This window comes from Notolepis coatsorum (genome assembly GCF_963971535.1).
Source record: "Notolepis coatsorum genome assembly, chromosome: 4".
Taxonomy (NCBI): domain Eukaryota; kingdom Metazoa; phylum Chordata; class Actinopteri; order Aulopiformes; family Paralepididae; genus Notolepis; species Notolepis coatsorum.
The window spans coordinates 34467972-34491121 of record NC_140168.1 but is presented as its reverse complement, the minus strand read 5'-3'; the positions used below and the strand labels follow the sequence as shown (position 1 = coordinate 34491121).

Here is a 23150-nt window from a genome sequence, read left to right as displayed (position 1 = left end):
TGGGCTACGTTAATAGAGAGATGAAAACGGGCTACGTTAATATAGAGATGAAAACAATACGAGGAAATGGGCTACGTTAATATAGAGAGATGAAAACGGGCTACGTTAATATAGAGATGAAAACAATACGAGGAAATGGGCTGTGGAACGGAAGGACTTGGGCTGTGGAACTGAAAGCTAGGCGCAACGCGATTGGGCGCTGAGAGAAGAGTCAGTGGCCAATCAGGCCACGCAAACCGAACGCGGAAGGACAACCACCTTGGGGAAAGTATTCACGCAGCCAGGTTAAGCTGACGCACCCTCGGTTGCCGTTCACGAATCAATATAAAAGGACACAATAACATAGCAAGAGGTATTTTTTTTTTATTTGTTGGTATTGGTAATAAGTTATAACATGATAGAAGAAGTCATATTTTCATATAGTGAGGTGACCAAAGCATGGATGCACTATAGATAGAGATGACACAGTATTCAGTTAGGTACCATAAATACTGGGGGTGAGGGGGTTACAGTAATTAAGAATATTCTGATTCACAGACAAAAAATTATTGGAATATCCATAATAATGTAACAATCGTTTAAAAAAGAAACGGAGACACATCAAACTTTCCTGCCTGTAATGAGTACAATTCAGGGGGAAAAATAACAGCATAGCTGACTTTGTCTTTAAAAATTCTCCATATCATTCATCTTACTATGTCCACGCGGAAGCATCAGCACTGGAATTGCACTGAATCATAAAAGAGCACATTTTCAATGTAAAAAAAGAAAAGATTTTGAAACATCTCGAGGTAATTGAATCACTGACTGCCAAGTAACTGGATGGATTAAAAACAAGCTCATTCAACAAAATATATTCTTTACCCATCACAGATGAGTCAATAAATAACCTTTTAAATTACACACGCAAAAAGAAAAAGAAAAAAATTTTTTAAACATGGCTTCTTCACAGCACTGGTGGAGAGACAGGGGGGGTGATGTTGTCGTTTCAAGGCGATCCGGAAGACGCGTCTCACCCGCGTCTCAAATCATCCCCTCGGACTCGGCCAGCTGCCCGTCGAGCATCCGTTTCTCCACCAAGTCCTCCACCCTGCCCACCTCCACCTCCTCTACGTCGTCCATAAAACTGGACCAATCGGTGCCGCCGCCGTCCTCGCGCTCCATGGCCTCCGATTGGCTGGCGGAGTGGTTGGGGGCAGAGTCGTCGTGGGTGGTGGTGACACAGTTGCAGCTGTCGCAGACGCCGAAGCGCCGGAGTCCCTGGGTCACGTCGGAGCCGGTGAACGTTCGCCTGCAGCTCTTGCACGCCGACGGCCAGCTGTGCCTGTGGACCTGTGGACGTACAGGGAGAGTCTTAATGGTGCTAAGTGGTATTCAAAAATAAAAAGGGAAAAGGGTCTACATGTTCAAATAATAAGTACATTCCGACAGCTATCACTGATATAGTGTGCCTGGTCAGTAACATGGGTCTCCCAGTCCCTCCACTCTGCAGTAAACAGCCATCACTGATAGTGTCTGGTCAGTAACATGGGTCTCCCAGTCCCTCCACTCTGCAGTAAACAGCCATCACTGATATAGTGTTGGGTCAGTAACATGGGTCTCCCAGTCCCTCCACTCTGCAGTAAACAGCCATCACTGATATAGTGCCTGGTCAGTAACATGGGTCTCCCAGTCCCTCCACTCTGCAGTAAACAGCCATCACTGATATAGTGTCTGGTCAGTAATATGAGTCTCCCAGTCCCTCCACTCTGCAGTAAACAGCCATCACTGATATAGTGTCTGGTCAGTAACATGAGTCTCCCAGTCCCTCCACTCTGCAGTAAACAGCAATCACTGATATAGTGCCTGGTCAGTAACATGGGTCTCCCAGTCCCTCCACTCTGCAGTAAACAGCCATCACTGATATAGTGTTGGGTCAGTAACATGGGTCTCCCAGTCCCTCCACTCTGCAGTAAACAGCCATCACTGATATAGTGTTGGGTCAGTAACATGGGTCTCCCAGTCCCTCCACTCTGCAGTAAACAGCCATCACTGATATAGTGCCTGGTCAGTAACATGGGTCTCCCAGTCCCTCCACTCTGCAGTAAACAGCCATCACTGATATAGTGTTGGGTCAGTAACATGGGTCTCCCAGTCTGAAAGTCACTGAATTTATTTGATCTGGAATCCAACTGCAATCAGGAGAGAGAACTCTCAGTGCAAAGATCGTCTGACAAAATTACTAAATAAAAACTAGTTTCAAACAAATATGTGCTTGAAACAAGTAAAATTATCTGCCAGTGCAGTGCAGCAAATTTGGCTTGGCAAGATTGAAATAAGTAAAAAAATATCTATGGTTCTCTCTCCTGATAGGATCTAAGTTCAAACTGCAGACGAAAGTGGCCCAAATCTGATTTCTTTGCTCATGTGTGACTCGGATCAGATTCACAACAGTGTGAACAGCACAAATCACATGGAATCTGATCTTTTCAATTGTGATTTGGGCCACTTTCAAACTTTTACGTCACTCAGTCTAGATTTGTCAAAATATTTCTTTATTTCTTTATTTTTTTATCCACTTTTTCTCCTCTTTTTCTATTTTTCTCCCATCCCAATTCCACTGTGCCAATTCTTCCCTCCCCTGTCTTGAACGTTGCTCGCATATGCCCCCCACTGGCCGGTTGTAGGGAGGATAGAAGCCTTGCATCACGTGTCCCCTCCGATACACGAGGAGGCAGCCCGTCACATCTTTTCACCTGCCAGCGCGGACTCTCATAGGCGAGGTGTAACGTGTGGGAGGCTCACACTACCCCCGCCATTGCCCGTCTCTGCTGTGCAGGCGTCCCCAACCGACCTGTAGGAGTCGCTGTCCACAACGTCCAGATTACCACCCATCGACTTCCACCCGCTAACTCTGCCAATTGAGTTAGTATGGCGGCTGGCCCAAGTCGGAGGCAACGCCGACAGCCGGAGTCGAACCCGGTGTCTCTTGTGTTGGTGATGAGCGCAATGTCCACTGCGCCACCCAGCCGCCCCACATCTTCTTTATTCTTAACATGTGGGTCAGTTCAGGAGCACCTGTTCACACTGGAATCTGATATTGGCCATATTTAAAAAATTATGTGAACAGCCAAACCAAAAAAGATCTGATCCGAGCAATAAATCAGAATTGAGCACTAAGGCTTGCAGTATAGCTCTTCATATGCCCATGTATTTAGTTAATCCAAAATGCATACATAAATGCATCTATGTATGCTTATCCAGTGCACTAGCTTGTGCATTACTGAAATGTGCAAAAGGAGACGTGCAATCTACAATTAACATGCAATCTATTCCAGCACGTTACAATTCAAGTGCAATAAAATGAGTACATTAGCACTCTGGCACAAGCACCAGTCACTTTAACACTTGGTACCTAAAGCACTTTAAACATAATTATAGTCTTCCTATTTCCCGGTTTGTCTCGCCACATCGCACATATTATGTTGTCATTGTCTGTTTCATCTATTGTCTATTTTTTATGGTAGTGAAGTTTGTACAGTTTAGTAACTGGTACATGTACTGTTGTCTGCTCTTGTGATCATGAAGTTTGTGTACATTTGTAATTTGTCTGATCATCTGACATCAACCTTCAAAAGGGACTACAGATGGAATTCAGCCTCTGGCTATAATCTGGCACATTCACATGAAAATATTCACCAATATGCATCGTCCCCATTAAAATTATTATTAATATTTTTCTAAAGTAGCTAATGTTAGGTAGACCTCGCTGGTGCCCGGCTGGAATATGTACCTTAACGCTATGAGTAGGTAGCGAGATTAATTTAAGATCTGTGGAATTATATGTCCCCGCCCCAAAATACTATAGGCCCAGATTCCCTTGATTGGTCCCCTATACCCAAATGTCCTGTCTTCCAGTAAATCTCTTTGTCTCCCCTGATCAATCTGTCACCACCCTTTGTCTCTCACCTCCAACACCTAAACCAGCAGTTCTCAAAATACGGGTTGCGGCCCAAAGTGGGGTCGTGGGTAGGCGATAGTAGGGTCGCGCATTGGCAAGTACAATTTAAATAATAAAATAAATAAATAAATATATAAATTTTTTTATGTTCTGGCAACATATTTTGGCTAAATATGCCTCGTTTTATAAATGTGTATTGATAACATAGTGCTGTAATCAAATGTTCTAATAAATATGCATGATTCAACAACGTGTGCTTTTATTTTGATATTCCTTAATTCCACATTAAAATGACGCGATACATTAAGTGTGGGGTCGCCAAAAAATATTCTAAATAAAATGGGGTCGTGGTATAAAAAAGTTTGAGAACCCCTGACCTAAACCATCCCCCTCCTCCTAGCTCACCATCCCGTCACCCCTACTTCACCCCTCTCCTTAAGTTCACCTCACTACCCGTTAATTTGCCCGGCTGCGATATGTAGCTAGCAGAGTATAGCATTACATGTTACAGCAGTGGGAGCAGCGAGGGTGGACCAGCAGGCCTGGATGATGTCAAACACAGGGGAAGACATCTACAAGACCACAGGAATGTCTGACCACTAAGTGTGTCTGACTCTTACCACCTAACTTGCACGGACTACAACGTACAAGTTAGGGTACCTCGTGTATACTGCACCTGTGTATACTGTTTACTTTACTCACTCATAGTATATATTCAAATTCCAATTCTTTATTGCCCATTTTTATTGCAATAATATAACTGATATGGCATACCTCATCTGAACCTTTGATTACACGGTTTATTTTTCCATATTCGAATCAAATCTTATTGCCTAAATGCCTAGATTCATGTATTTCTACCATTACCCTGCCCATACCTGTACCTCCCCTCCCCCCTGCTACTATGACACCCGAATTTCCTCAAGGGGATCAATAAAGGAATATCTTATCTGTTCATTAACGTTAGGCCAAAAAAAAGTTCTTACACTGAGAGCATGGCTGCGCAGGTGTTCCTGCCGTGTGAACCTCTTGCCACACATGGGGCAGGGGAAGGGCCTCTCTCCTGTGTGACAGCGGATATGTCTCTTTAGGATCCCCTTCTGCTTGGCAGTGTACGGGCAGAATGGGCACTTGTGGAGCTTTACTTGCACTACCATGCCGTCACCTGTAGGGGGAGACAGAGGCCAACTTTTTCAATACAACCTCGGTGGGATAGGACTGTAGAATAGAAATGCTCCCTGCACTAATGGTTCTAAAGCTTTTCTGCCCACTAGGGCCCCAGAAAACAGAGTCGGTTTTGTCTTACCCTAGAACCCAGGCTCATCAAAACATCATAGTACTTCATATGATACATACCGTCATGTGCGGACAGACCAGGAACAGATGCTCTCCACCTGGTCCCAGTGCTTCAAAGCTTCAATCACTGCTATGCTAATCGTTACCAAAATCAAGGTTTGGATGTTTTTTTTTTGCTGTTTTGCCACTCCCGAAATTTGCCTACATCAGTATAATTGATAGCTTATAGAAAGAATAATGCAACGATAATTTTTTACCGGCCACATTGCAACTTTCCCGCCTAATCTCCACTCGCATTGAGTGAGTCTAAACCTAACAAGCCTTATAGTCTTAAAAGGATCAATTAAATCACCATGACATGAGCTATCTGCAAGGAGCACTGCGAACCAGTAGATCCATCGAGTTGAGCTGGCTTTCAATTACCTGTTTCCTCCCCAAACCAATCAGTCTGGATCTCCATGATGGATGATCCTCCCAGACCGAGGCCTTCGTCTACCCTGGCTCCCCCGGCCCCGGGACCCAGTCCCTGGGCAAAGTGCTGGCTCTGCTCCCCTCTGTCCCTGAGAGGACTGGAGCCTCCACCTCTGGCCAGCACCTCCATAAACTGCCTGGCATTGAATGTGCCATATCCCAGGAAGGGTCGATCGTTACTCAGGGAGGGACTGGGGGGGAGCAGCCTGCTGTGATGTGGGTGTTGAAGAGAGGGTCCGGGGTACAAGACTAGGTCTTTGGTGTCGGGAGACCCGTCCAGCTCTTCGTCCGGATCGTACTCGATCTTAGGGTTCACGAGGTCCAGGGTCAACCCGGAGGACGAGGACGACGAGGGGTTGGTCTGGTCTATGTGTCCGTTTTGCCCCCCGCTCACCGACGGGAAGTCCCCCCTGGAGCTGCAGTCGCTCTCCGTGTCCCTGCTCAAGCCCGGCGGGGTGGCGTGGGGGACGGAGGTGGGGATGCCAGCAGAGGACACAGGGTCCCGACCCAAACTGGGGCCCCTGTCCACCTCCGCCCCCTGCGAGTGAGACTCCCCGGCCCCCGAGGTTCCGGAGGGGGGCAAGGCGGGCGTCCCGCTGTCCGCCGGCCCCTCCCCTCCGCCCACCTCCCTGTTCTCCTTCTCCCTCTCCTTCTCCTTCTCCCTGTTGCAGATCTCCAGAGAGGAGCGGATGTAGCCCTTGCAGAAGTTGACCAGGTCGGTCATCTGCAGGTAGCTGGCCGCCGACATCACCTCGATGACGTTGTCCCTGCTCAGGGCCAGGCGGCCGGAGTACAGGAAGTCCAGGATGATGGAGAAGGCGTCGGCCGTCACGATGTCCAGCGACGCCGTGCTGTGGCGCTGGCCGTTGTCCTGCAGTGACAGACGGGGTCGTGAGTTGATGAAACTCACACAGCCGTATGGATCATAAAAAAAACATCAGGGAAGCCAACTCGCTAGATATCTTCCAAAGACAGCTTGAAACCCGTCTCTTTAGCCAGGCATTTAAATGAGATATCAGAGAGGCTAACTCTTCAAATGTAAAAGAGAGCCACATTTGTGGACACGTTTAATGCCATGACTTATCGATCGTTTTTGGATACGTTTAACGGCATAACTCATCAACTGGTCAATAGTCTGCTCTTGATTTTAATGTAAATTAGAGCTATTCTATTGCACTACTTTTATTCTGCCTATTTATGCACTTCCTGCCAATTTCATGATACACTTTACCAATGTGTCAGTTCTAGGGTTGGGCATTGTTTGGATCTGAACGATTCGGATGCTCCATTTTGACTCCTGTTCTAAACGATTCTCGATTCCGATTCGTTGAGGTGCAGGTCAAAACAGGTCACAGCTTATTTCGCAGGAGAATTTAAATTTTTTGATAAATCCTTTATTTTTTTTTTCATACTATTCACATTGACAGTTGACTTGATACAGTTGAATTTGGTTGCTGTACTGTAACTAGGGTATTCAATTACGTAACTTTAAACTTCAATAGCTGTAACTGTAAAACTGAAAAGGCACATGTACATGAAACTCTTAACTTAATAAACTGAAACCTGCTGAAATAACATTGCAAGTTGGCAGCAGTCTAAAAAACAAAGAGCTGCAGCCCAGGTGGGTGTTGAGATATGAAACTAAATAAAACAAAGTCATGTGACAAATTAATAAAAATAAAAAATAAAAGTTTAGGAAGTTAGGAACCGGTTCTCGGTGCCCAACCCTAGTCAGTTCTATGCTCATTGTACATCTATTGTTATGGTAATTTCATGATGCCTACTTGTACGTCTGCTCCTTACCAATGTTATGCTCATGTTATGCCTCCGTCTATTTAACAGCTGAGAAGCACTTTGGGCTGCACCTCTTTGATGAAAGGTGCTATACAAATAAAGTTTATTATTATTATAAAGCTTCCCATTGGGATATAATGTAGTGTGTTGTTGCATCGTTTAAAAATTTGATATTTATACGATTTTCAATTGTTTGAAAGGAGGACCATCAACTACACACAGATAACATGGAATAAGCAAAAATAATTGTTTCATTGTCCACCGTCGATTAAAAGCACACAATCAAACATCGGAATAAAACATTTGTGTCTATACAACTATCTAGTATGTACTATGCTACTTTGCCTATACTACTACCTACTATGCACTCGGGAGTGAAGCACTCAAGTTGGGCACCGCTTAGACGAACAATACCTCCAGGGATGTACCCCTCCTGTTGGCACAATTTGTATGTGGCCTTGGATAAAAGCGTCAGCTAAATGACTAAATGTGATGTCAGCTAAATGACTAAATGTAAATGTGATGTCAGCTAAATGTAAAGTCAGCCAAATGACTAAATGTAAATGTGATGTCAGCCAAATGACTAAATGTAAATGTGATGTCAGCTAAATGACTGAATGTAAATTCGCTCACCTGCAAGTAGTGAACCAAAAGAGCCCGGAAGTAGCCGCTGCCGGCAAACAGGACGTTCCGGTGCGCCTTGAACACCCGGCCCTCCACCACGATGCTGCAGTCACAGAAGAAGTCTCGCTTCCGCTGCTCGTTGAGGTCACGCAGCAGCTTGGACAGGTAGCAAGGCACTTCCATGTTTCCACAACCCAGTGGGAGCGCTGCCAGGGAGAGAAGGAGAGGGTTTAGTGATGAGGGTTAAGAGACAAAGGACCGCGAGGAAGGAGAGGATATGTAGGCCTGAGTAGGCACTAAGGATGGGCATCGATTTTCGTCGTTCAATTATAAAAAATCTAATCGAATATAGTTTATTTTTAGCTGGTTACAGCTCACTAGCCACTAGCCAGGTAGCATACCAGTCTGTTAACAGCTGAGAGAACAGAAAGGAAATAAGAAGGAAGAGAGACTGGAGATGTTACATGGTAGAAAAGTTTTGTGTGGTTGTTTCACTAAGTTGACACATTTCAAGCATCAGGGATATAACCTTCAGAATGAATGCTTAACGTTTGCCTGCTCCACTAGTGTTAGCTGTTGGCAATGACAGCAGCCAGCTAGCTCACTTGTTGGATTATCTCACGTTCGCTATTAAGTAAAAACAAAACCATTGGGGGGGGGGGGGTCAATTAGTATTCGAATAGTTCGCAGTGACTATCGAATAGCAATTTTGTGAGTTTTGCCCAACCCTAGTAGGTATGGAATTAGGCTACAAGAGAATGAGCAATGTCAGTGGGTGGTTAACACGCTGGACATGATGTTAGATGATGAGATGTTAGACAGTAGGTTTTGTTCTCTTCTAGTGTGACAATTCCTGCTAAGTGTTATTTGACCATATCTCAAAATGAAAAGTCCAAACCAAACCCCTCCCCAATCCCTGATGAACTTCATGCCAAGTTGGCATACGGCAATCTATCGGGGACAAGCGCATAGTACCGTACATCCCCCCTCTCCCGGATAAGACACAGGAAGGTTTTATGATGCTATGATTACCTAATCTGACGTGACCATCATGAAAGACAAAATTATTGTGTAGTCTGATCCTGGCATAAGACAGTCCAAAGATATACGCGAAAATTATGTTTTCTTTCTCCCAAATCCAAAAACTAGAGTGCTAAAATCCAAACTTGTGATGTCAGGTATAAATCTACTCCATACAGACAATGGGAAAGATGGTAAAGATGACACTGAGAACACCCAGGGAAATGTTCCGTGTATAGCGCTGACTTTTCCAGAGTGTCTATTTGCACCCGGGTGAGAATAGTCACACTGCAGTTATTCGGCTATTTATACCCACTCTCCTACGCAGAGAGCTGGACGATGTTTCGGAGGCTGTGATGTACAGGTGTAGAAACAGCTCTGCATAGGCTGCTGCAAACACGGTTGTCAGAAAAAGTTAATAAAGTGCAGGAAAAAAGGTACATAATGTATGTTATGTTAAAGACATTAGTAATATATTTATGCGTTGTAAGTAATATATTGAAGTTCTGTATCTGCAAAAGTCCAAAACAAACACTGCAAATGGGAGTCGAACCAACAACCATTGTGGTCACGGGCAAGTGCTCTTACCACTACACCAACCCAGCTGTGCTCTCACCACTACACTAACCCTGTAGTGCTCTCACCACTACACTAACCCTGTTGTGCTCTCACCACTACATTAACCCTGTAGTGCTCTCACCACTACACTAACCCTGTAGTGCTCTCACCACTACACTAACCCCGTAGTGCTCTCACCACTACACTAACCCTGTAGTGCTCTCACCACTACACTAACCCTGTAGTGCTCTCACCACTACACTAACCTGGTAGTGCTCTCACCACTACATTAACCTGTAGTGCTCTCACCACTACACTTTTAAAACCCTTTGTTTCTCTTTAGATCAGACATTTTAAAATAACTAAATTATCTAATCTAAATCAAATCAAACCCGCCCTCTTAAAAACAAAAACCTGTGTTTAACCTAGCCATCTATAAAACATCATGCTAAAACTGTGAAACAAATGTCCTACTCCCCTAAAGAAAGAAATACATAGCAAACATGACTCAGTTATGCAATAGTGCTGCTGCTTTTTATTTGATTAAAATCGTTTAGTTAATAAGACTAAAAGACTACAATATGACTACAACAATTTAGAAGAGAAGGGCATTTGGCAGTAAGGGTAGTGCAGGAGGATCAGGGAAAGCAAGATAGGGAACAGGGTTTTAGAAAAGGGCATTTGTCAGTAGAGGAAGTACAGGAGGAGAAAGAGAGGGTGTGGGGGGAGAAGTTGAATATAGTGGCCTTTGTGGCAGGAGTAGTGAATACAACAATGATGGTTAGCAGTAGAACAGATAGGATAAAATTAATAGTTAAAGCAGCAGTACAACACATGGGTATGAAGGGGTTAACATTGGGGGAAGTAGTAAGGGAGTTAGAGAAGGGGGTTGTTGTGAGTGATCAAGTAAGAGAGTTAGGGAAGGGGGTGGTGAGTGATCAAGAAGGCCAGAGTCAGCCCATAGGAGGCAATGAGTGACTCATAGATTAGGTTTGGATAGGGTGGCGATGTTAGGGATGGGTTTTTTGTGTGTTATGGGGTTGAATGGATTGTACAGTAGGTGGCGGTATGCGCCTTTTGTGATCGCGATCTGCCATTAAACCCATTGAAGAAGAAGAAGAAGAATTTCATGACGGCTTCCGGTTTCCGGAGCACGGAGCTTTGCTCTGAGCATTAACGTTACATTTTCAACAAGATTGCTGCTAATTAAACACTTCATGGAAACGGGGTAACGTTAACGTTATGTCGAGTTCATAATATGTGTAGTGTAGTATGAACTCGACATAACGTTAACGTTACTCCGTTTCCATGAAGTAATTATATTGTGAATTATAAGGTGGCTAGCTAGCATAAGCTAACGGAAGAACGAATAGCTAACGTTAGCTGTAACGTTACTAACAACGAATCAGCTGTTGATATTATGAGCCATCAGTAGACAACGTCTCATGTATTAAACTAAAGTTAATGGTTTAATGTGTAATGCTTTGTTGACAAGAAGACACTGAAGACGGGTCTGTGAGGGGGAGGAGGAGGGGCAAGCGTGCTCTGCAGCAGCGTGTGTCTGTCTGTCAACAACTTGCGGTAGAAGACTGCGAGCAAGCCAGCTGGTATCGATACTGCAGAAAGTATCGATATTGCGGGAAATGAGTATCGAAACCGTTTGAAATATTCAGAATCGATATGTATCGATTTTTCGATATTTTTGACAACACTACCCGGTAGTGCTCTCACCACTACACTAACCCTGTAGTAGAGCCATATGAAATCCGTTAAATTTTTTTCCAAATTCCATTTTATTTTTTTCCAAATTCCATTTTTTCCGTTTTAATATTTAAGAATTCTGTATTTTGCTTTGTACACTCATTTTACCATCAGAAATAGTGTCTAATAAGTGGGAATGAATAAATGTCCACAATTTAATAAGATATAACAGTCCATTTAATAGGGATGTCTTAAATACTTCGAAGCTTCGTTCGATGGGCATGGGATTCGAATATGAAAATAAAATTTGATTATTTAAAAAAAATATATATATATATATTTTTGCAAAATCAACTCTGCCTCTCTTTGTTAACTACAACAAGCAATGCTGTTTGTTATTTAAGATGAGGTCGGACTCGGCACTGACAGATGTGTTCATTATGCTGCTTTTATAAAGCCTCAAATGACGGCTTACGATATTTCATGAAAGCAAAGTGTTTTGTTTGTCTAAGATTTTAAAAGGTTTAAACTTTACAGCACTGCCAAAGTTGAACAAAGTGCTGTACAAGTCCCACAACATAAAAAAAAAAGTAAAAAAAAAAAAAAAATCTTTAATTTTTTTATTTATTTTTTTATAGTTGATTCCATTTTTATTGCTCAATTCCGCGATTCCGTCCGCGATTCCGTGATCGTGGATTCCATATGGCTCTACTCTGTAGTGCTCTCACCACTACACTAACCCTGTAGTGTACGGTGGGGCGGCGTGGCTCAGGGGTAGAGCGGGTCGTCCAATGATCGAAGGGTTGGTGGTTCGAATCCCGCTCAAGCCCATGTCCATCCCACTGCCGTTGTGTCCTTGGGCAAGACACTTAACCTACTTGCCTCGTATGAATGTGTATACATGTGAATGAATGTTGGTGGTGGTCGGAGGGGCCGTAGGCGTTGATTATTCGCCACGCTTCCGTGAGTCTGCCTCAGGGCAGCTCTGGCTGCAATTGTAGCTTACCACCACCGGTATGACTGTGTATGAACGAATAATGGACTCTGTGAAGCGCTCTGGGTGTCATGAAGAGCGCTATATAAATCCAAGTCATTATTATTACAGGGTTTTTAGTCAAACCTTTAGTATTATGGATATTAAACATGCTGGCAGAGTACATGCATCCATGTTGTTGTGAACATTTTAATTAAATAAAGAAATTCCCTATCCATAGTCGCCGTGGGAAAGAATTTATATAAAAAAAAAAAAAAAAAAAAAAAATCCCTACCTACCCATGGCCTTAACTGACAACCAACAGGAAACAAACAATATTTTTTGTTATGCCCAGTGCTCTCACCACTACACTAACCCTGTAGTAGGGATGGGTACCGAATTCGGTACTTTTGAGGTACCGAACCGAAACACGTCGGTACTACTACTGAGTATCGATTCACCAAAACAAGATTTTCTTTTTTTTTACCTTTTTTCTTTTCATGTCAACATTCACACGCACAATATATGCTTACCTAGGATTTGACTTGATTCAACAACAAAGCAGTCGGAGCAATGGCAAGCCGAAAACTGTCGAAATTGTAGTTATTTGATGTTTGGATTATTTTTTTCACGACTGAGATAGGTAAATTAAATTTCTTGAGACTAAAGTACCGGAAAAAGGTACCGTTGGGTACCGGTATCGATTCACAGGTACCGGTACCGTATCGGTTCAAATGTGAAAGGTACCCATCCCTACCCTGTAGTGCTCTCACCACTACACTAACCTGGTAGTGCTCTCACCACTACACTAACCTGGTAGTGCTCTCACCACTACACTAACCCTGTAGTGCTCTCACCACTACACTAACCCCATAGTGCTCTCACCACTACACTAACCCCGTAGTGCTCTCACCACTACACTAACCCTGTAGTGCTCTCACCACTACACTAACCCTGTAGTGCTCTCACCACTACATTAACCCGGTAGTGCTCTCACCACTACAATAACCCTGTAGTGCTCTCACCACTACACTAACCCGGTAGTGCTCTCACCACTACACTAACCCTGTAGTGCTCTCACCACTACATTAACCCGGTAGTGCTCTCACCACTACACTAACCCGGTAGTGCTCTCACCACTACATTAACCCGGTAGTGCTCTCACCACTACACTAACCCTGTAGTGCTCTCACCACTACACTAACCCGGTAGTGCTCTCACCACTACATTAACCCGGTAGTGCTCTCACCACTACACTAACCCTGTAGTGCTCTCACCACTACACTAACCCGGTAGTGCTCTCACCACTACACTAACCCTGTAGTGCTCTCACCACTACATTAACCCGGTAGTGCTCTCACCACTACACTAACCCTGTAGTGCTCTCACCACTACACTAACCCTGTAGTGCTCTCACCACTACATTAACCCGGTAGTGCTCTCACCACTACACTAACCCTGTAGTGCTCTCACCACTACACTAACCCGGTAGTGCTCTCACCACTACACTAACCCTGTAGTGCTCTCACCACTACATTAACCCGGTAGTGCTCTCACCACTACACTAACCCGGTAGTGCTCTCACCACTACATTAACCCGGTAGTGCTCTCACCACTACACTAACCCTGTAGTGCTCTCACCACTACATTAACCCGGTAGTGCTCTCACCACTACACTAACCCTGTAGTCAGCCGGCAGTGCTCTCACCACTACACTAACCTTGTAGTGCTCTCACCACTACACTAACACTGTAGTGTACAGGGTTTTTAGTCAAACCTTTAGTATTATGGATATTAAACATGCTGGCAGAGTACATGCATCCATGTTGTTGTGAACATTTTAATTAAATAAAGAAATTCCCTATACATAGTCGCCGTGGGAAAGAATAAAATAAAATAAAAAATAAAATAAATTCCCTACCTACCCATGGCCTTAACTGACAACCAACAGGAAACACACAATATTTTTTGTTATGCCCAGTGCTCTCACCACTACACTAACCCTGTAGTGCTCTCACCACTATACTAACCCTGTAGTGCTCTCACCACTACACTAACCTGGTAGTGCTCTCACCACTACACTAACCTGGTAGTGCTCTCACCACTACACTAACCCTGTAGTGCTCTCACCACTACACTAACCTGGTAGTGCTCTCACCACTACACTAACCCGGTAGTGCTCTCACCACTACACTAACCCTGTAGTGCTCTCACCACTACACTAACCCTGTAGTGCTCTCACCACTACACTAACCTGGTAGTGCTCTCACCACTACACTAACCTGGTAGTGCTCTCACCACGACACTAACCCTGTAGTGCTCTCACCACTACACTAACCCTATAGTGCTCTCACCACTACACTAACCCCGTAGTGCTCTCACCACTACACTAACCCGGTAGTGCTCTCACCACTACATTAACCCGGTAGTGCTCTCACCACTACATTAACCCGGTAGTGCTTTCACCACTACACTAACCCGGTAGTGCTCTCACCACTACACTAACCCGGTAGTGCTCTCACCACTACATTAACCCGGTAGTGCTCTCACCACTACACTAACCCGGTAGTGCTCTCACCACTACACTAACCCGGTAGTGCTCTCACCACTACAGATTAACCCGGTAGTGCTCTCACCACTACACTAACCCTGTAGTGCTCTCACCACTACCATAACCCGGTAGTGCTCTCACCACTACACTAACCCGGCAGTGATCTCACCACTACACTAACCCTGTAGTGCTCTCACCACTACATTAACCCGGTAGTGCTCTCACCACTACACTAACCCTGTAGTGCTCTCAGTGCTACACTAGGGCTGGGCGATATGACGATATTATATAAATATCGGGTACAGTTCATTAACGATACACTTTTTCAACGTATCGTGGATATCGTGATGTTTTGCCCAAGAGGATTGTGTCGCGTCAATCTGTCCACACGTTACTCGTTCATATCTCAGCCTGTGCTGAGATATGCCCATTCCGCGGTCTGTTAATAACGTTTTCAATCAGACAGATGTATGGAAAGGCTTTTATTATAACATTCATTGTAGTAAAATCATTATGCCTCATTTAGTCATCCTGTGAAGCACTGGTCTCCTACTCGACGGCCGCGGGGAGCTAATGGTAGTAGCTTTGTTGTTGTCAACACACGGGGCATTCAGGAAGTCAAAAACGAATGCGCTTGCCGATTGGTGCTAAGAACAGCAGGGCGGGTGCAAGCGGTGTGACGTCATTGGCAGACTCGACTGTCAATCAAAATGATTATGTTTCCGTCAGAATGAATTAATGAAAACTGTATTAAAAGGTTGCAGAATGGGTACAATACAGTACAGGAGGATGAAGACCAGAAAAAGACTTTCGGCTTTTTTACATAAGGGTCCTCCATTTTCAATTCATCAAAACATTTAGAGACATACATATATACAGTAGTTTCATAAAAATGCTAAAATGCTATTTATTGATTGATTGATTTAAAACTTTAACATATTGCAGAATGGGTACAGTACAGCTCAATACATACAATTGTTAAGGGGATGCAGACCAGAGAAAGACTTTAGTCTTGTTTACATCAGGGTCCCCCATTTTCAATTCATCATATTTCATATCTAAATCATATATCTCATATGCAATATATAATCTAATAATCTAAATCTAATATAAAAATGCTAAATGCATGGGTATTTTATTTTGTCTTTAATGTTAGCTTGCAAACTCAAATACTGTCTTGGTAAGCCTCATAATGAATTGTTTGGGGTAAAAAAGAAAAACATCGTGATGTGTATCGTGTATCGCCGAAAGGTCAGAAAATATTGTGATATCATATTTAGGCCATATCGCCCAGCCCTATGCTACACTAACCCTGTAGTGTAGTACTCTCACCACTACACTAACCCTGTAGTCAGCCGGCAGTGCTCTCACCACACTAACCTTGTAGTGCTCTCACCACTACACTAACCAGGTAGTGCTCTCACCACTACACTAACCAGGTAGTGCTCTCACCACTACACTAACCTTGTAGTCAGGGAGCGAAATTAACTTTTTGACTCACCGGCCAGTGGCTGGTAGATGAGAAAAATCTATCCGCCAAGCATATTTTTTACCAGCCAATTTAAAAAAAAAAATTATATAAAATATATATTATATAATCATACTTGTAGTTGTATTATCTGCGAGACATCGCCACCACGCAACAAGTCAAAATGCTCGCTATCTGCAAACAGCTCCACTGTCTGTGTGTATACTCGAGTAGCCTCCAGCTCCAGCAAGGATTCTCCGGCACTGCAGCTGGACCCTATACTGTAGCCTCCAGCTCCAGCAAGGATTCTCCGGCACTGCAGCTGAACCTTCCTGGAGCTAACGTGTACTAGGTAGCTACCTATCCAACGGAGGTATTATGCACTACTAGACTTGCTGGAGCATTTGTTGATATCGGAAGCTATCAGTAGCTAGCCGGCTAGATAACGGACAATGCCTCAGTATTAAACTAAAAGTGAATAGTTGACTGGGTCATTTTGTAACGGTAGCTAACGTTAGAGCAGTCAGCAGACTTCCCGGCCCGACTCTAGCCTCTCTGTTTACATGGGGTTGGGAGGGGCTGGAGGAGGGAGGGGCTGGAGGAGGGAGGGGCTGGAGGAGGGAGGAGCAGCGCGTTGCATGTCTGTGTGCTTGAGACAGCGAGTGAGAACTCCGCTAAGAATTGGATCATGTTATTCGATTGGTTTTCACATGACTGTTTCGTTGCCCGCCACATGGCGGACAGACCTCTCAGTCCCACCCGCCAAACGAAAAATCTGCCCGCCAATGGCGCTTGGCGGGCTTTAATTTCGCTCCCTGCTTGTAGTGCTCTCAGTGCTACACTAACCCGGTAGTGCTCTCACCACTACACTAACCCGGTAGTGCTCTCACCACTACACTAACCCGGTAGTGCTCTCACCACTACACTAACCTGGCAGTGCTCTCACCACTACACTAACCCGGTTGTCTTGAGGTACTTGCCTCTCACACGGGCACCCGCGCCCCGGGTTCGGTCCACAGCAGGAGAACTTTAAAGCATTCTGAAAACTTAAACAATTAACATTTTTGGAATGTGTAATATATGTACACATTGTAAATCTTTGATACAATATGTAAATATATTAAATGCCTCTACTTTCCCCCAGCCCTTCATTCATAAACACACCCACCATTGGGTTTTACCCCCTGCCTGTCTGTGTTCTGTGCCTAGGTTCTCATATCTGTTGTGACACACCCCGGTGTAAACAGCTACAGTGCATAATATAAGATGTACATTTATTGATCAGGCTGTAGGGAAAATTCAATTAGATGCAGCAGCACAATAAATAGATATGCATGTATATACATGTGCAATATCTGTGTGTACTGTAGCCTATATACATGTGCAATATACTGTAAGCAGTGGCTCATACAGTATGTAATGTGTGCCCGGATGTATAGCATGGTTGGCTACAGACACCTGGGTGCTTGTCTCTGCCATACTATATACACCAGAGTGTAAATAGCCACATTAGCCTAGCTATTTCACCCGGGGTGCAAATAGCATTGTTCACTACAGACACCTGAGTGCCAATAGCATATTATGTCTACATCTTTTGTTTCAGAATGGAGAACACTACTGTAGTATAAAGCTCATTTGGGTATAAAAATGCAAACAAAACGTGGGTCCACAAAATCAGTCTACCATACATTGTCAATGGAGCAGCTCCAGACATTATTTATACCTGATTATATCTAATGTAAACAACGCCCCCCCCCCCAAACTGTCCCTTTAACACTTTCAGCGCCACGCCTGGTTTTCCGTTTTACCGCTTGAATGCCACCATCGGCGCCAATGTTAACGTTAATATCGCCTAATCTATGTTTTAAATTATGGCTATGTGTCTAATCTGCCCATCGCATTATCAAAGACTATTTTCCAGTCAGTGCTGTGAAGGCAGATTGTTTTTTTATCGCGTCGTTGCCGTTTCAGAGCAGTTAGAAAAGCCCCCGTTTTGATATAAAAAACAGCTCATTCTGGAGCATTCTATGAAAATCGTCTTTTAGTGGAATATTCCACAACGTTGATATTCGTCTGCCTTTTTATGAATCGTTTTCAAATAAACGCTAGATGATCAATATTATACGTGCACGCACGCACATTACGGCCGCGCACTGATAATCGCTCCGTTGATTTCCTCACGGACTTTTACAGTGAAACCGAAAGAAGACATTTCACAAAACAGCTTATAACTTCATCAAACTTACTCTGATTATCCTACCACTGATAACATAGAGTCCTTACCTGACATCAGATGGTATCCAACTGGTATATTCCAATTCCTGATCACCATTCGAAAAAATCGATACGTGTATGGATCCAACGCGATACAGTAGAACACCATGATCCGCGGGGATCTGAGGCTCCAGAATGAACTCTAGTAACCCCGGCTGGATCAGTGAACTGGAAAATGTGGAGTACCGGATTTTTTCCCCCATTCATTTTCATTGAGTCCATTCCAAAATCACTTATGTCATCTGGGAGACGACAGGGGGCGCTTTTTTCCACAGTGATCGCCGGCGCCCCTCGGCTATACTCGGGTGATGCAATAATTTTTCAGATCGCAAAAAAATAAATAAATAAATAATTCCGAGAAATCTCGTGAGTGGCATGCAACCACCTATAAAAAAAACAGAGAAATCTCGTGAGTGGCACTGAAAGTGTTAACACTTTAATCGCCATGGGTTAAATTCATAATTTACCATCCCTCGCCAGCTCTATTTGTCTATGGAGAAGTTCCCCTTCTTTGCAGGGCTATAACTTTTTAAATTCTATTGCTACATTGCCATTATTATGGCCCATTCAATGTCCTATATGTATTGTTCAGGGTGTAGCAACGTTAAACTTTTTCATTCACATATTCATACTAAAATATGGTCTAAAGTATAAGTATGTTTTTATCATTTTCTGCAGCTTTCTTCAGAACGTGATTTATAGCCCTAAATGCATTATATTGATGATCAAATACAGTTTGGTAGGAATCTGTGCGAGATAAAAAGTTTCAACTGGACGTACTTCTAAGAAGTTTCTATGCATCATCTGATGTTGACCGGATGGGCGGGGGATCGTTTATAATTCCGTGGGCAGCGTTAGATGATTCATCCAGAGTGAGTCATATGTTCATCAGATCAGTTAGTATAGAATACGTTAGAATATAACACTGAATCTTACCGTGGCTTCCTCGCGCCGCTGGCAGATGAGCGTGGAACAGATTTTTTTCTATTATGGGATGTAGAAATGCCCGATCCATTTCCAGGTTGTATAATAGTATATACGTCCAAATAACGTTGTTTATTGAGTTAGGGCGAGCGATCTATTACCCAGTGTTTCAAGATGGAGTCGCGGGAGCTATAGCGAGTGGCCGGACCACATTTGGATGAGTACTACCGGTTCAAAGGTTAATATCCGGTTGGCGATCTGCCGATCGGCCACCAGATGGTGCTCTTGAACCGCTAGAGAGTTGAGAGGAGATCAGCACTGTGTCTCAGGGCTCCGGAAAGGAAATATGATTTCGATGACAGATTTTTGAAATATTGACATCAAAGACGAGTTACGGCGTCTTCGGCAGAATGAGCATGGCTAGGAATGACGTCTTAACTCGTCATCGGCGATCATAGTGTTAATACATTTGAATTTCAAATGTTCTAAAGGCGCTCCCATAGTCCAGCAGACTGTACACAGAGCAGACTCCGCGGATGTCCGCGCTTTGATCTCAGCGGACAGCAGACCCACAGGTGCGACGCTCCTATTTTCTGAGGCGCGGACATCCGCGCCGCTGACTTGGTGTCACACAAAACGCTGCTCGGCGTTTTGGTTGACATCGAACTGCATTTAATGTGACGCCGCGCGAGCGATTGGTGGCGCGAGGAGAGAGATGAGCCCGTGAAGCGCGCTCTCTCTCTCTCTCTCTCTGTCTCTCTCTCTCTCTCTCTCCCTCCCTCTCCCTCTCTCCCGCTGATAATGTTCACTCTGATCTGCCAGTACAGTAGAACAGACAGAATTGTGGGAAATGTAGTAAAACTGGTGCGAGAAATGTAGGAAATAGACCGCGGACGTCCGCTGAGATCTGCTCGACTATGAAAGCTCAAAGAGCCGCGCGGACATCCGCGGAGTCTGCTCTGTGTACAGTCTGCTGGACTATGGGAGCGCCTTAAGTGTACCAAGGGGGGAAAGTAAGTAATCTTTTATCTGAGTTATGCAGGGGATGAGTACTATATTGTTAATATCTGTTAATAAAGTTTTCAATCAATCATGTATATTTTGGGCCTACATAATAAAGGAAATGTCAATGAAGACTTTTTTTTTTTAATCTTTTTTTCTCTCCTTTTTCCTCCGATTTTCTCCCATCCCAATGTTAGTCGTTATGCCAATTCCCAATCCCCTTCCTGGTCGCTGCGCACTTACCCCCCACAGTTGGTCTGGGAGAGTGGAGGCTATCACGTGCTTCCTCCGACACACGTCTAGCCAATCAACCGCTTCTTTTCACCTGGCAGCGCGGACTCTCACTGAGAGGGTGTAACGTGTGGAAGGATCACACTACCCCCCTTAGATCCTATCCTCGCTGAGCAGGCGCCCCGACCGAACTGTAGGAGTCGCTGTTTACAACGACCCGGACCCACCCCGCCAGCTTTCCCACCCTCTAATACAGCCAATTGTATTAGTGTGAACGGCCAGCCAAGCTGGTGACAACGCCGGAGCTGTGAGCTGGATTCGAACAGACGAATCCAGCGTCTCCGGTGTTGGTGACGAACGCAATCTCCGCTACGCCACCTGACCGCTCCTTTTTCTTTCTATTTTTAACCAGATGATTATTCAATATTAGACTGAACATGTCTACTCCACCTCTGTCTGGACTCTGGTTCCATGCCCCTCCTCCACGGAGGTTATCGTCTGCCACTACGGTCAACATGTAATTGACAAGGAAGTACTGACAATAATGCTTTATGGTTAAATGCCACAAAACACGGACATACATATGTATACAGAGTACAGACACATGGTTTGTCACACCACTGTTAGTTTGATTGATTGATTGAAAACTTTATTAACAGATTGCAGAATGGGTACAATACAGTACGGCTCACAATTTTTAAGGGGATGCAGACCAGAGAAAGATTTTAGTCTTGTTTACATCAGGGTCCCTCATTTTCAATTCATCATAACATTTATGACATGTTACATCCAGACATTTATGACATGTTTAAGAGACGGAGTTTGGACATTTACCGGGGCCAGTTTCGAATTGCAGCCTCCCATAGGTGCTCTTTGAGAGCGGTTTTGAAGGAGGGTAGGAATTCATTTTTTTTTTACGGCTGTGGGGTAGGGCGTTCCACATTGTTGTGGCATAATTGCAAAACATGTTTAGTCCCGTTTGAGCCGAATCTGGGTTTAACATGATTTGTGGAGCTCCCTCTGGTGTTGTGGTCGTGGTATTCACTGACCTTTGGGAAGTATTTTGACATGTACATGGGTACCTTAGTCGTATAGTGTATCTTGTAGACCAGGCCCATTGCAAGTTGCTGTACTCTGTCGTCTACTCTAAGCCATCCTAGGTTGTCAAAGTGGGCAGGGGTGAGGTGGGTTCTAGGAGTCAGGTCAAGCAGTAGTCCGACTAGTTTGTTTCTGAGATGTTTGTAATTCGGTTTTTAGTGCCTTTGAGGTGCAAGCATAGTCGTAATACCCTTGAATGAGAGCTCCTGCCAGTCTTCAGGGTATTCTTGTTTACCAGAGAGGAGATCCGGTACAAGCTTTATATGATTGATTGATTGATTGATTGAAAAGTTTATTAACAGATTGCAGAATGGGTACAGTACAGTACAGCTCAATACATACAATTGTTAAGGGGATGCAGACCAGAGAAAGACTTTCGACTTGTTTACATCAGGGTCCCCCATTTTCAATTCATCATAATAGCATTTAATGATCTCGTTACATGTTTACTAAAGAAAACTAGCTACAGATATGTTTCTAAATCAACATTTCAGTAAATCAGTGTATGACATGAAAGACACACAAAGGTGGAGGAAGTACGTCAACGTTAATAACAATAAATTACTAAAGATATGAATGAAAATATAAAACATAAACGGTAAGTTAACAACGAAAAATAAGGGGGACGTATACTTATAGCGAACATCTTCGAGTCAATTGACCGGTCAGATTAAGTATGTTGTATGAATGTAATGCGGTTTAGATGTTATTGTTTTCTGTTTCAGATCGATGTTATTATCGTTAGCTGGCTAACACTAACGTTAGCTACTACGACTAGCCTAGCAACCAATGGTTCCGTAGAAAGAAAGATAGAAAGTCCATGACCATTCTTTATAAATAGTATAGTTAGACTGTGCAATATCGACACATGTAATGACACAATCTTACCTGTCTAAGCGTTCTGAAGCAGTATGATTTCAACCATAGATAAATGTACCGAAAGGCTAGTTTGTGGGCTCCTTCTAGCTAGCATCTAGTAGCCAACAACTTCCGCATTCACAATCTGTGACCCGCCCCCATCGGCGGGGGTTTCGTCCAATCAGAGACCGGGAGTGTGTTTGGGCTATATACATTGTATACACTTCATAGTAGTTTAGTGCTCAGATTATTTAAATGTGTTATAAGTATTTAACTAACATTATATAAAAAAGGTTTAAAACACAATATATAAACGTTAATATAAAGTACAATTCTAATTAGCTGTCATGTAGCCCAAATAAAGTGA

General features: G+C 43.8%; 1 protein-coding gene across 2 annotated transcripts; it reads right to left on the bottom strand.

Annotated features, from left to right (window-relative positions):
- Positions 1-388: 388 nt before the first annotated feature.
- zbtb8b (zinc finger and BTB domain containing 8B) lies at positions 389-22920 on the bottom strand. Of its 2 annotated transcripts, none has more exons than XM_084313148.1 (5): positions 22814-22920; positions 8135-8331; positions 5660-6578; positions 4927-5105; positions 389-1332 (listed from the first exon to the last, which is right to left on the bottom strand). In XM_084313148.1, the coding sequence occupies exons 2-5, from the start codon at positions 8306-8308 to the stop codon at positions 1024-1026; spliced, it is 1581 nt and encodes a 526-aa protein (XP_084169274.1). In that variant the 5' UTR covers positions 8309-8331; positions 22814-22920; the 3' UTR covers positions 389-1023. The 2 variants fall into 2 exon arrangements, with proteins under 2 accessions (XP_084169274.1, XP_084169273.1); XM_084313147.1 differs by having other exon boundaries at positions 389-1324.
- Positions 22921-23150: the final 230 nt, after the last annotated feature.

What these genes read in the sequence shown, in the direction of transcription:
- zbtb8b (XM_084313147.1), bottom strand. Translation starts at nt 8,308, where the DNA reads ATGGAAGTGCCTTGCTACCTGTCCAAGCTGCTGCGTGACCTCAACGAG. An exon ending in TTTTGGTTCACTACTTGCAG is followed by an intron (nt 6,579 to 8,134) that starts GTGAGCGAATTT and finishes CTGTCACTGCAG; the next exon opens with GACAACGGCCAGCGCCACAG. An exon ending in TTGGTTTGGGGAGGAAACAG is followed by an intron (nt 5,106 to 5,659) that starts GTAATTGAAAGC and finishes CTCCCCCTACAG; the next exon opens with GTGACGGCATGGTAGTGCAA.